Consider the following 13,831-nt stretch of genomic DNA (forward strand, 5'->3'; position numbering starts at 1 on the left):
AAAGCTGCGTATAAATATAATATAGTATAAGCATGTACAAAATTGTGTATTCTTTTACATACATCATATTAAGATCATATTCAACAGTATTTTACAGGCACCTATGAGAACACCCCAAAATATAAAAGAGATAACAAGATTCAATTGCCACTGTACCTGGAGAAGACATCAGCACTGAGGACACAGCCGATAATGTTGCCCAAGTGGGGGACGTTGTTGACATAGGGCAAGGCACTGGTCACCAGGATGTTTCGTTTGCCCTCCTGTGGCAAACTGATAGGGGGAAAAGAACTGAATTTTAATCTGGCTATCTCATAATCCTTCTTCAAAACTCCTCATAGTAAAATGTCTACATGTTACAGCTCAACTCACTCTATTAATGTTGGATGATGAACAGTTTGATTTTCCTAGTGCTTTTCTTAAGACTGCAAGTCACTCTGAATAAAATTATCTGACATGTCTAGAATGAAAAATGGCACTTTTAATTACTTACATAGGGTGTTGTCTGGTTGTAGTGGATGGGCAGGTGTTTAAACTTTTTCTCCAGGTGACAGCAGCTGCCTCCATGTCCTCTTCTGAAACCACACGCTCCCCTTCCTCACCCTAAAAAAGAGGAAAAGGATATAGAGAACTCATTAATTGGGAAATTAACTGAAACCAAATTGTAAATTAAGTAATCTCCACAAGTAGATGTTTTTACTAAAACCTAGGTATTTTAACCCTGCTGTTTTATCTATTTTAATTGGTGCAAGATCACCGTGGGCCAAAAATTTGAAATGGCGTAGTGTCAAAGTACTTCCATAATCTAAAAGTTTTTTTCAAATCTTGAAAAGTTGCAACTTTGAAAAACATTGAAATGATAAAACTAGTTATTCCATTAAGAACCCATGATAATCTGACTTCAAAATGTTACGAAATGTTTGACCCTAACACCTAAATAAGCTCCATTTCAACATGATGAACAAAAGCAGCCACTGTGGTATATGCACAAAGTTGGTTTTGTATATTGGCAACAACTGTTACGCCTCTGAAGAGAATTGTTCAAGTTAACAAATCTATGATGCACTGTCAAAGGAACCACAGTTACATACAGTTAGTGATTTTGTAAGTGTTCCTCTTGCTAATAGGAGTAACGAACATATGTATTAAGAAACATCACCTCAATAAACCATGAAATCAAAAAGACAAATAAATAAAGCACACTTCCCTGTTAAGTGGAATTCTTTTTTCAAGAACTGTGTGTTCTACAGTTACACTTGCCATATATATCACCACCTCCCACTTGACCTATTGACCATTAACCTTAACCCCAAAGCTAAAGCATTTAGCAATCTGAGATCCACACATCCTGCGAGTTTCTCTGACAGGGAGCCGTAACTGCTGCTGCTAAATTTGATCGACACCCTTTCAAATCCTCCGATGCTTTCACATGATAGAGAATAGAGGATAAAGAAATAGTGATGTAACCTCTGCATGCTGCATGTTCTATATCCTAACATGGGTGTTAATTTAGATTTTTTTTTTTCTAGAGCCGCGTTAAGTCTCACCCGGAGACTGCATCTGCTTTGCAAGAGATCCCTGCTTAGTTTAAGAGAGGTGATTTTAAGGTTTGCAACCCCTTGAATGCTTTTTCTTCCAAATAAGTAAAAAAGCTGAAATGCAGTAAGGTGGCGAAGTCACAAGTAATTATAGTAATTTTACAAAAAAGGACATCTGTATACTGAGGTGCTCTGTTTGACTTTGTGTATCTATAGCTTGAAGGAATTAATAAAATTTTATTGGAAGAAACCTCACAGGGTGTTTCCTGAGGCACATCTGACACTTTTAGTTCAGTAAGAATGCTTTAAGTCTAATAGTTATCCTGATGATCTGGCTGATACCTCAGCAGGGCTGCTGTTGCATGGTTGTGTGTCTCTGCACTGGCTGCTCTGAGGGGCAGGCTGCCTCTGCATGTAGCTCTTCATGCCCTGCAGGCCTTTACCCTGCAGCACTTTCTGAGTGGCTGACTTGCAAGCGTGCATACCAGACACACGGTCAAACCAAGCCTTCACAGACTTGCGTTCACCTGAAAAAAAAAAAAAAGGGGGAGTGGGGGAAAATGGAAGGGGAGGGAAATAAAGAAAATAAAGGGTAGAAAAGGAAAGTGAAAGATTGGAATAAGTTAGAAAAAGGAGGGAGAGGTCAATATTTTGAAATAAGAGGCAAGTTGACAAAAGGCAAAACGAATATTAAGTCAAAAAACAGATGCATGGAGTGCTGCTTGGGTGTAGAGAGGTATCACTCTGGTGCTCTTCAGTTAGGGGATCCTACTAGTTTAGAGTTATTGGAAAGATCTGAGGCGCTCAAGAGGGTAAATTTAAAAAGCCTTTAATATTTCATGGCTACTTAGTCATAGTTAAAAACATGCATTTCAGTCATTAAAGCCTTCATGGCTGAAACACATGGGCATGTTTTTAACTATGACTAAGTAGCCATGAAGTATTAAAGGCTTTTTAAATTTACCCTCTTGAGTGCCTCAGATCTTTCCAATAACAGCAAAAGGAATATATTGGAAGAAAGTAAGTAAAAGCATAGAAAAGGCCAAAAATAATTTAAAAAAATCTCACAATTAGTTCATGGATGAACAATAATTCATAGGTTGGAGTGTGAAACAACAAGTATAACAAACATTTGAACAGCTTATTAGTTGTACCTTAGTACCTACCCAAAGCTAGTGATGGTTCAGATAAAACAGGGTACAGCGCAGCCCACAAAACGATATCAGCAACTGAAACAACTTCCTGAAACACAACAAAAATGAATAGACATTATTATTAAAATTAATACACACACTGCACCTGAACCTGTTATGTGTCCTCACCTGTCATTTCACCAAAAGTGCTTGTCTTAGAAGCCCCAAACAATGCAGAAGGGGGATCCATCCCAGCCCCCGTGACTTTCTCAACACAGTTCAACTGTGAGGAAAACTATTTACGACATGATTGTTTTGTGAACTGCTGTCTCAATAAATATGGACTAAATAAATACATATATATTCAGCTGAAGCTGCCTCAGTATCTGAGCTTACCCCATTCAGAAGGATACATATTTCTGTACATATGAAATATGTGACAGACGCAGATGACTTGTTGTCACAGGGGCCGCAGATACCACAGTGACAACCCCCCCCCACACACGCACACACATACACACTCTAGCATATCTGCAACCATAAGGGACCTCAGAAGAGAAGAAAATGAAATGTTGCTGGAAGAGCCTGTTAAACTCAGCTGAGCTTCCAAAGACATATCATGAACTTTTCTGACTTGATATTATATGATATAAACTAAAAAGAAGTCTTGTTTGAGTAATTGTGTCGGTCTTTCTCTTCTAAATGTATTCACACTATGAATGGCAACTAAACGTGCAAGCAGGAAGTATTGATGCTATACCCCAGTTAAATATGGCGTGGTCCCCTTGCTCAAGCTTTGGTCCAAGTAGTTTAGGGGCCCCTGGAGGACTTTGGGGACTTCTGATCCTTTCCCCTGCAGCACTGCCATGTGAAGGGCCTGTAGCAGTGCAGGCTGCACAAATAAAACAAAACAGAGATTAATTCGACTTGATCGAATGATCAAACAGTAAACCAAAAGAAGCATGACCGAGGTTAAATGACTCATTTAAGTAAGTAAGTCTAAACCCTACACAGACCATGCAGATAGATTTCTGCTGGTTTCTGTACAATGTTGTCTTGAGAGCGTGAATTTTAATCATTTATTTGTATGGATTTATATCCCCCGTGGCGACACGCTGAGGTGCAGTAAGAGGATTCTGCACAAGAGAATGTACAAAAGCGTGAATAGGAAATAGTTTGCATCTTAAAGAGGCTTAGTATTTTGTACAAAACATTACCAGCAAACTGAAAGGTCTGTTTTCTTAAATGTGGAGTTTACCTGAAAATCTGTGGCCTCCCATTCCAGCCACTGATTGCAAAGATCACTGGATTCTTGTCCCCTTACTTCAAACATGTACCTAAAGTGTTCAAAAGCAGAAAACAGAAAGAAATCACGTCAAATGGGTAGAAAGTCATTTCAAAACTTTGTTTCAAAGGAAATATCCCCTGGTATGAGCCAAACAAACATACATAAGCTAAAGACATTTTAACAGCGTTGCTCCAGTTGAAGGATAGTTCACATTTTTTCAACATTTAATACAACAGTCAGGTGCCCAAATGAAAACTGAAAGAGGTTTTCCTTGCTGTTCATACTGGCTATTAAAAGAACCCCTTCAAATCTACAGTGTGTCCACACACTCATTTTGTGCAAAAATGCATCTAAAAATGTATCTGAAGCTTATAGGAGGCTTCAGCAGTCTGAGTCATATCACGCCAGTCAGTCATATAAAGTGGATATCTGCCACATTTACACTCTTTTTAGGATCAAATTCCCTATTTGTGTTTGTATAGTGGGACTTTGGCACTAAAAAGACAAACGTTGAAAGACATCTACTTCATTTGACTAATTTGGACCGCTGAGGCTTCATATTAGCTTCAGATAAACTTTTAAATACATTTTTGCATAGAAGGAGGCTTGTGGATTTCGGCCTTCATCGCTTACATTGTAAGTGCATTATGAAGGGATCTTCTAATGGCAAGTATGAACAGGAGGAATAATTATAGCAAGAAAAACCTGTTTCAATATTCATTTGGGCTCCTGACTGTTGTTTTAAAACAAACAAAACAAAATTGTGAACCCGTCCTTTGAGGAGTTAGCGAAAATGTACCTCGATTTTGCTCAATTACGTCATCTTTTACTCAAAAGTTAAAAAAAAAAATCAAATTTATGAATATTCCTTCATATTTAAATGCTCATAAAACCCTTTCCTTAGGAGGTTTGCTGAAAATAATAATGCAATCCTGTTACGAGTGTCCCTGACTAAGACCATATTAAACATGAAGTCATTTTACTGTACAATTTAACTGTCAATTGTCAAATTATAGCAATAGCATTTCATTTATTAAATAATTCTACATTTTCTTATCAGAATTGGCATAAGTTTATAGTATAATCACAACAAATCTATACAGTATATTACCAAATCTTTCTGAGTCAAAGAATTAGGCACATTTTGGAAATTAAATGATTGCCATCCCAATATGTGATGTGTTATATAAGGCAGTGATTAATATCCTTCATACTCAAGATGAATTGGCATTCATGAGCGGGAAAGACTACAGTCTACTGACCGGCAGATGGCATTGGAGCTGAAAAGATAGTGTCCACTAGGCTGGAGCAGGGCTGGCAAGGCTGGACGGCTAAGGAAGGGCACGACTCTCTCTGAAATGAGAGGAAAAGAGAAAAAAAAGAAAAGAAAATGAAACAAAAGAAAAGAAAACACAGTTTGCTCAGATATTGCCAAAAAAATGTAAACAACAGCGACTAAAATGTGATTCTGTTTTGATTGGAACATCTTGCTACCCAATATAATGCCTGTGCCTTTAGAGACGATAAAGAAAACAACTTTTTAAATTAGATTGTATTTACATCAACACGTTGTGGACGAAGATTGAATTCAACATTGCATCATTTAAGAAAACCAGTAGTAAGAGACTCTTCTTCTAGGCTTCTAGGATAATCTGAATGATCTATGAAAAGAAAGGTCACTTTGAAGGTCAAGGATTTTATCTTGTTAATCTGGAATGTATCCAAACTCAGGCCGGATCACCACATGAGGGGATTCTGATAATACATGGCGTCTTTACCTCAACAGTTAAGTGTGATATGTTATAATGGCTCTAGGATTGTGCTTTAAAGCACAGTACTGTATTGTTAAACAGATTTTGAACAAAATGTGCAGTGAACTGTCTGATTCATCACGAATTAAATGTCATAATTTATTTTAACATCCCGTACACATATGTATATTTCTGAGCACAGGCCACTTCATCCATGTACTGTAGCTGCATGCCAGATGGTCCTGCTAATTCATCTCTGTGATTTAGCTCCTGGAGGAGAAGCTCACATCTGGGTCTGGAAGTGAAGCCTCTCAAATGTCTGAGACAATCAGCCCATAAGCTGAAAGCCGAGATGTATTACCATTACTATTACCAGAATTAAAATCCTTTATATAGCAACGTCTAGATGATGTTCCACTTGACACTGTATTAATAAGAAATACCCTTAAGTCTCCACAATACCGGTCAGTCCAGTCTATAAGATCCAGCTGTATTCTGTGTGATGGGGACTGGCATGTTAAACTCATTGGTGAGTTTAGCCTAACGATGATTATTTGACTCTTTTGAAGACATTGTAAACTGTGTGTCATGACTGTGGGATACGAATTAGTCTCATAAACATTAATGGCCCCTAGTCCACAGGAGGGATGAGTGATTTGATTTAAATCAAAATTAAGATGATCATATAGACTTTTATCGCTGTCTACAGTATAGCTTAGATGGGTCAATTCACAAAACCATTCTGTTTTTTTCCCCACACTGGCCTTCTGTCTTCTCTCTCTCTGGAAATAAACCAAGAAAAAAAAAAAAAACAGCCTATTTACTTTGTTCAAACAAGTTTTCAGGTCCCTGGTTGTCTATCAGGGTGGGCCTGACCTGCCTGGCAGGAATACCAGTGTCCACTAAGTGTACCAAATCAGATCTTGAATGGAAACTATTGATATATCCACGTTTCCCTTTGAAAATATCTTCTATCCCCAACAACACAGACAGATTTTTTGTTTAAATTATTTCTGACATATATGAAGTTTTGCACAAATCACTTCATACTAAGTAGTTTGACTATTTGAGATTTTAATACACTTAATTGTATTAATACACAGGATGGTGTTTAAATGTAGTGTTTTCCTGGTTTTAAAAAGATAAGTGGAAAAACTTGAATTGAAGTTGAATAAACAAACAGTAAATGAATCTACCTCTTTAGATATTATGTATAATTCCCCAGATTTGCATTTTATATAATCATCTAAAAGCAACAATCAACATATGAATATCATCACATTATTCATTTCAAGATATTGGGCCAAAAATAACACGTTATTTAACTGTGTCTGTATGACACAGTCCTGCAACTTTACATTATAACTCAATCCACGTAAACCTGGGCTGTTCGAGGCATAAACAGTGTAAGTTATACTGTTAATGCAGGTAGAAACCTACCACCTGTAGCTGTGCACTGCAAGACAAAGGCTACATGACGCTGCAATAACAAAAAAAAATACTAAAACAAGACAAAAAAACTGAGATGGGCAGTAACAGACTTTTCTAGCTGCTTCTCAGGTGCAAATACAGTCAGATATTCGCCCCATTCATTGGTTTGACACTGACAGACAGCCTTGTTCAGCTGACTGTGCATGCAGCTAGCTTGCTATTCCACACTTAAAACCGTCAGTTACAGAACAAATCTAGCTTCAAACTTTATAAAACCACATAAAATGATTAGCCAGTGCCACTTTTAGTAAACAATAGCTGTTATCAGAGGTCATTCCTGTTAGACTGTCCAACCAATGTGAAGCTAACCACGCTGTCTTACCTTCGTGGTTGACATACTGAACGTCACACTGAACTCCGGTTTCTTCTAACGCTGCTAACACTTTTAGGCAATGCGGGTTGCCTTCACTTACGAAGAGCTTCATCTGGCCGTTTGTAGCTATTCTGCTATGTTGGGACTGATGACTGGCTCTAATAGTGACAATATTTTCACTTTACAACAAGACAAGTGGCTGCTGTGAGGCAACTTTGCCGGTGATTGCTGTTCTCACACGCTGATGCAAGCACTGCTGCTTCCGCTACAAATGGCGGAGTTGTAGTTTTGGAGCGGTCTCTGTGACGTTGACAGAGACAGTAGCGGGCTCTCAAACAGACTACATCTCCCATGAACCATTTCCTGGAGCGTTCCTTTGACACGCATCAGGTATGTTTGTTTTTATTTTCGCTGTAGCACCGCCGAGCGGGACCTGTTTCTTTTTTTTATCTATGCAACACACGCACCACAGCGCCGCCTGTTCTGTAATCTGATTGGTTCCGTGTAAAATTATATAGCGCGAGTGTAGCCAATCTTAAACGACAAACTCATGCAGCGCAAGCTATTTTTTATCCGCTTAAAGAGCCAGGAGACGGCATCATGATAGACTGAACTGGGCAACTTAGTGCCCATGTATGACTGTTAATTTGCCAAAGTGCACGCCGGAGTTCATCCCTGTGCTTCCATTACCTAAATTATGTAAAGTTATCAAGATTTTACAAAAGCGCGGTAAACTAAACGAGACGAAACTCCTGTTTTTCTCCACTCCACAAACATTACTGAGCTGTCATCACGTCGCTGCAAGGTGAGTGATGTTCCCTCCAATGCAAAGATGAGATTTCTGCTGAATTGTGTCGACAGATAACTTATTTAATGCAGTGAAATATCACCTCGCTGCAGGAAATACTTTTTGCAATATAAAGCGCTTCAGTCGCTCTCCATCGGTATTTTAATCTGTTGAGGTATTAGTTAAAATATGTAAACTATGAACTATAAAATGTTTTTTTAATAGTTAGTTTAATAGTATTTAGTTGTTTTTTTTAAATGATAATTAGATAGATGCACTGAAATACAATGTTTGTTTTTTGATAAATATACTTTTTAAGTTGTTGGATCATATTGTTTTATGACTCGCCACATCTGGCTACAGGTTAAAAATGTATCTCATTCCCATTTAAGCTAATCTCTCATTCAGAGTAATAACAGTACTACTCTTGTCATGGCTGTAATAATCTTTCTACTTAAGTCACCATTGTGTACATTTGTGGAATTTGTTTATTAACATGTTTTATTTAGAAAGTTTTCATTTTAAGTGGATTTATTAAGTGCATACACTTTTCAATACATAACCAGAATGCTCCCTACTGTCTACCTGCTATCTACATTTTGTGCCAAAAGGTTGCAGGCCAATGCTGCAAACCCATGCAGTAATATTTAGCAACATAATAGGTCCCAGATCCACAAGTAGGTCATACATGTTGCAATTAATAGAATGACAGGCCTACTTTTTCCAAAACAACTTATTTTTTTCCGAATAATTATGTGAAACCACATATAGCTTGTACTGTAACAATCGCCTACACTCAGCTGGGGAAATGCAATACCACCACAAACCCACCCAACACTATACTTTAACACTTAAACCTCTTCCTGTGAAAGCCAACTTTCTACGTTTTAAAGTGCCCCTCCCAACACACACACACACACTTTGACATCTAGTACGGTACCTTTCATATTTTTTTCTATTCTTTAATCCTTCAGATAAGGATGCATTCTCACTACAATGGTGCTGAGTCTATGATCTCGGTTTTGGTCATCTCTATTTCCCTGTCATTAAATGTCATACTGATAAGAATTGGTAATCTCAACACTTTACATATGACAGACTTCTTTTTGTGCGGAAATATTTGCATGCTTCTGCGAGCGAGTTAACCCTCGTACGCTTCAAAGAAACTGCAATAGACGGGTTAACCACAGGGTTTGATGGAAACAATTTGTCTGACGCACTGCATTTTTGCTGTTTCATAATCTTTTCTTAAGTCCATGCAAATCAGGAGATTTGCTCCCCTTTTCGCCAGTCTGTGACGACACAGGCTTGAAAGATTATTCTCCAGTTGCAACTTTGCTGATTAAAAGTGCCCTGTACCATGTGCAGTATTAGCAGGAGGGTTACAAGTTGACTGTAATCACTAGTGTGCTGCACAGACTGCTGTTGTGGATGAAGTGTCGAAGAGAGATTGAGAGTCTGAAGTGTTTTACGTCGTGCTGTGTTACTAGTCAGATTATTACTGCAGCTCTGGGATATTTGAGCAATCTGGAGAATTGTTCTGTGTCTACAATCTGTGGTTTATCTCTCTCTTCTTTTTTTTCCCTCTGAGAGTGTGAGATGTGTGTCTGCTTGCATGCATGCTATCAGCTGTGGTGCAAAATTGTACAGTAGCAGATCACAAAGTGCAGAAAAACCTCATCTCATTTATCTGCTGTCTGCTATTCAGGCCAAGTGACCAACACAACACAATTGTGTGGCTGCATGCAGTTTTTTAACTCTTAAAGTTGCAAGTTCATTTGGTACAGTACACCTAAGTCTAATACAACAACCTTGCAAGAAATTTTACCTTTATAGAGGCTATAATGTTCAGTTTTTCTAAAACTGTTCTAGAGAGGAGTTGATTCAACTTTTGGTCATTTGACTGTAGTTTGATGCTATTATATTATATCATAGTTATATCAAAGTGGGTAGACATAAGTGTATACTTGGCTCAGTACTTTATTACTAATTGGTAGATAAGTAATATTAATGCAGTCAGATGTGGTTGGTGTCCTGACCTCACATAGATGAATGATAGCTGAAACAGGATACTCACTATACTGTATTGCACTGTATGGAAGCAGCCTCTCATGTTACAACTACAGTATAGTAGCTCCACCTACATTCACAGCTGTGCTTTGTTTTAATCCAGATTAATCCTGCATTTAGTTTTAGTATTTATGCAATGATTTTTTGCTGTCACTGTGTTGTATTATGAATAGGTACAGCACTGTAGACATCACCATAGAAGTTTAGACGGTACATGTTATTGTCAAAAAAGTCAACACTCCTACACTCAACACACTTTTAATAACAGGCGTAGAGTTTCATATGCTGTCGCCAAATTTAAAATGAAACAATGTTTGCATTTGAGCTGAGAAGATTAGTCAATCGACAGATAAACAATCCGCCATTATTTTGAGCGAGTAATAATTTTTCAAGTGGAAATAGTGAAAAAATACTCTGGTTTCAGCTTCTCAAATGGGAGGAATTGCTGCTTTTCTTATATGTACGATATATCATTGTAAAGTGAATATCTTTGGGTTCGATTGGACAAAACAAGACATTTAAAGACATCACCTTTGGCTCTGGGAGGTTTTGATGGGCATTTTTTCACTATTATTTGATATTTCATAGACTACATTATATATCAGAATCAGATTCATTAATAGTGAAAAAATAATCCAACAGTTGCAGCCCTGATTTGAATACACATATCAAGTAAATTTAAGGAAAAATGGAAGGAAAGTAATTCTTAGAAAAACATTTGTACCAAATAGTTGATTAATAGACCTGAAGGCAGCATAAATAAACACAGTCTAATGTCTGACACATCCTAACCCCTTATTGTTATTTGTGTAATGTTCCTTTATTGAGCAAACGACCCCTTTAACCTTCTGAAGGCAAAGACGCGTCTGCGTGTGTGCCTCTTCTCTGTGAAGCATTTGCCTCGGGAGGTTTAGCTGCTCTTCCTTGTGCCCCGACACTATCAGGCTCACTTCAGCTGCACAGGGCTGAAAGTGGGTCTTTGACTTGCCTGATAGCTTTTGACAGCTCACTCTCATCCCCAGTGGATCAATGGAGCTCAGCGCTCGTCATTGGAAACATCAATGTACCGCACATTCCCACAGGCTCAGCAACAACCCACCAGCCCAGTCAGTGAGAGAAGTTTGATTCTTGTATTACTTAAAAAGATAATTCTTGACTTCTACGTGACATTTTATTTGCTTCAGTTTCAGCTGAGGACAGGTTGTAGGAATAAAGATAAAATGGTGAGAATGGAATACCTTGTGAGGTAGTCTCCAATTTCCTCACAGTGTACAAGTACAAGAAATAAAAAACGAACTACGACACGCCTCATGTTGGTCAAAGATCAACCTACACATGAATGATGTGATCACTTTTGTTTTTATCACAACGCATCTTATTCTGTCTGAATTATGCAGACAAAAACCAACCAATGCACTGTTAAATCTGTATCTTAGCAACTTTAGTCTTATATTAAATCTTAAAATAGTCTTTAAAAAGGGAAAGAATCAATGTGGTTGTGTACAGTTCTACAGTGCAGTTCACCTCTTCTGAGAAGGGCACGAAGGACAAAATCTTGAAATAATTAATCTTTCCTGCATGTGCTGAAACAGTCAATAATTGATTAGCAGAGTGATAGAAAAATAATTGCCAAAGATGTTGACAATCAATTAACCCTTCATTCATTTTCATTATTCAGACAAACATTTGTTGGTTCCAGGTTCTAAGATGAGCACATTTGCTGCTTTTTTGTGTTTTATATCATTGTAAATTGAATATTTTTGGCTTTTTGACTGTTGTTATGAGTAATTTTCTTAATTTTCTGACAATTTGTTGTCAAATGATGAATCAGTTATTTGACAAAATTGATTTATTAATAACAAAAATAATTACTAATTGGAGACCCAGATTATCTTGGAAAGCAAATCATGTCATTTAATATGCTTAAAGATATGATAATACCTCAATACTATTTTAAAAGCAAAAACATACAGTGAAAGAGATATTTTATGGTGTATGTCTCATACATGAAAAGCTGCTCACTGAAGCAAGGAGCTTTTTTCTCAAACTGCATGAAATAAGCTTATTATTCTTTAACTAAAATTACACTGGCTGCATGTTTTTCCATTTTTTTTTCCATAAAATACATGAGCTAATTAAAAATGTGATGCTTGAATTAATTCTTTCAAGAGTTTAAAATGCCCCCGAGCAAACCTGCACTACTTTGCCTAACTGGCGAACACTGGTCTGTCTGGTTGTTGTTTATATTCAAATTTAGGAAATGAGAACTCATATGTTATAAAAAGTACTCTGAAGAAGTTTGCTATGTGTCGATGCAGGCTGCAGGGTTCATTGTAAACACAAGTGTTGCGTCAGCAAACGCTTGAAATGATGGCATCACACATGTGAGATGTTGTTATGTACAACAAGAAGCACAAAGCTCACATTCTGGAGACGCTCGGAGATGGTAGTCGCTCACAGAGGTTGTTGTCATGATGATAGTAGTAGCCGTGAGCCAATGGCTGCTTTACTGTCATCATCTGCTTTTTGATTGGCTCTCTGACAATTTACACAGCTAATCACTTGCACCCTGTGTGAAAGAATCCAGCCCACCTGTTTAGTCACACGCAGACATGCATTCACACACGTATTCACACAGGCAGCCAGCCGTCACACTGGGAAACGCAGTGTGTGTTTCAGTGTCTCTCTCTGGTCTAATCATCAATAATGCATGGCTTTGGGAGGATGAAAGGCTGTTTTGGCTTGAGGCATGTGTCTCATATGGAGAGAGAGACATCAGCGCTCGTAGTTATAACTACATCCATAGACAAAGTGAACGCTCCTTCACATATCTGTCCTCAGTAGATCTGGTCATTAAGCTGAAAGTGGGCTGATTTAAAGCTAAATGTTATAATTAGTTAATTAATATGAAAGGAAAATATGTTTTTTTTTCTAAAATCAGTTGCTGTGGATCTGAATTGTGTGTCTAAGGATGAAAGGGTGTCCTAAAAGATGTTATTTTGGGCTGTATAAATTAAACTGACTTGACTTTTGGTGTATTAACATTAATTCACATTCACACTAAAGTTGTTGATTGCTAATCACTAGTAAGTACTGTATTAAAAGTTAAAAAAAAGTCTCACATCCTTAAAGTGTAAGATTTCACTGTGTGATCACTTTTATCTGTTTAGGTAAAGTCATGTAACGCACAGTGTGGTTTTAGCATTGATTTTAGGAAAATTTCAAGGCGCTTCTGGGCTCATTCCAAGACATACTGCTGTGTTACAACTCCTTGTACCCAATAATGTATGATGTGAATATGTGATGCAATCCTTCATCTCACAGAGCTTATCCAACTACAAGTTGGGACTCCCAACAGCCAGTTGAGCAGAGAAAACACGGGATGCTTGTTTGCATGAGAAACAACAGGGTTCACACACAGGCGGTATGTCTCGTGTCACTGTGAACAATTCGAATACGA

The 13,831-nt window shown here is 37.7% G+C and overlaps 2 protein-coding genes across 7 annotated transcripts in view; one reads left to right on the top strand and one right to left on the bottom strand.

The window, feature by feature from the left end:
• mars1 (methionyl-tRNA synthetase 1) overlaps positions 1-7,749 on the bottom strand; it is a 29,303-nt gene extending 21,554 nt beyond the window's left edge. Inside the window, exons 1-8 of one of the 2 annotated variants that reach the window (XM_042402632.1) lie at positions 7,524-7,749; positions 5,222-5,312; positions 3,930-4,008; positions 3,432-3,563; positions 2,705-2,780; positions 1,881-2,065; positions 494-603; positions 157-273 (exon numbers count right to left, since the gene is read on the bottom strand). In XM_042402632.1, the coding sequence (XP_042258566.1) occupies positions 157-273; positions 494-603; positions 1,881-2,065; positions 2,705-2,780; positions 3,432-3,563; positions 3,930-4,008; positions 5,222-5,312; positions 7,524-7,626 (893 nt within the window). In that variant the 5' untranslated portion in view covers positions 7,627-7,749. The remainder of the gene's footprint in view (positions 1-156; positions 274-493; positions 604-1,880; positions 2,066-2,704; positions 2,781-3,431; positions 3,564-3,929; positions 4,009-5,221; positions 5,313-7,523) is intronic. The other variant, XM_042402622.1, reaches the window with a different exon arrangement.
• Positions 7,750-7,888: 139 nt separating this feature from the next.
• Positions 7,889-13,831, top strand: part of arhgap9 (Rho GTPase activating protein 9) — a 42,285-nt gene continuing 36,342 nt past the window's right edge. For all 5 annotated transcript variants that reach the window (XM_042402644.1, XM_042402659.1, XM_042402653.1 and 2 more), the window contains exon 1: positions 7,889-8,319. The gene's annotated coding sequence lies outside the window, so the exon portion shown is untranslated. The remainder of the gene's footprint in view (positions 8,320-13,831) is intronic.

Source organism: Thunnus maccoyii, chromosome 3, assembly GCF_910596095.1.
Source record: "Thunnus maccoyii chromosome 3, fThuMac1.1, whole genome shotgun sequence".
In the NCBI taxonomy this organism is placed as follows: Eukaryota; Metazoa; Chordata; class Actinopteri; order Scombriformes; family Scombridae; genus Thunnus; species Thunnus maccoyii.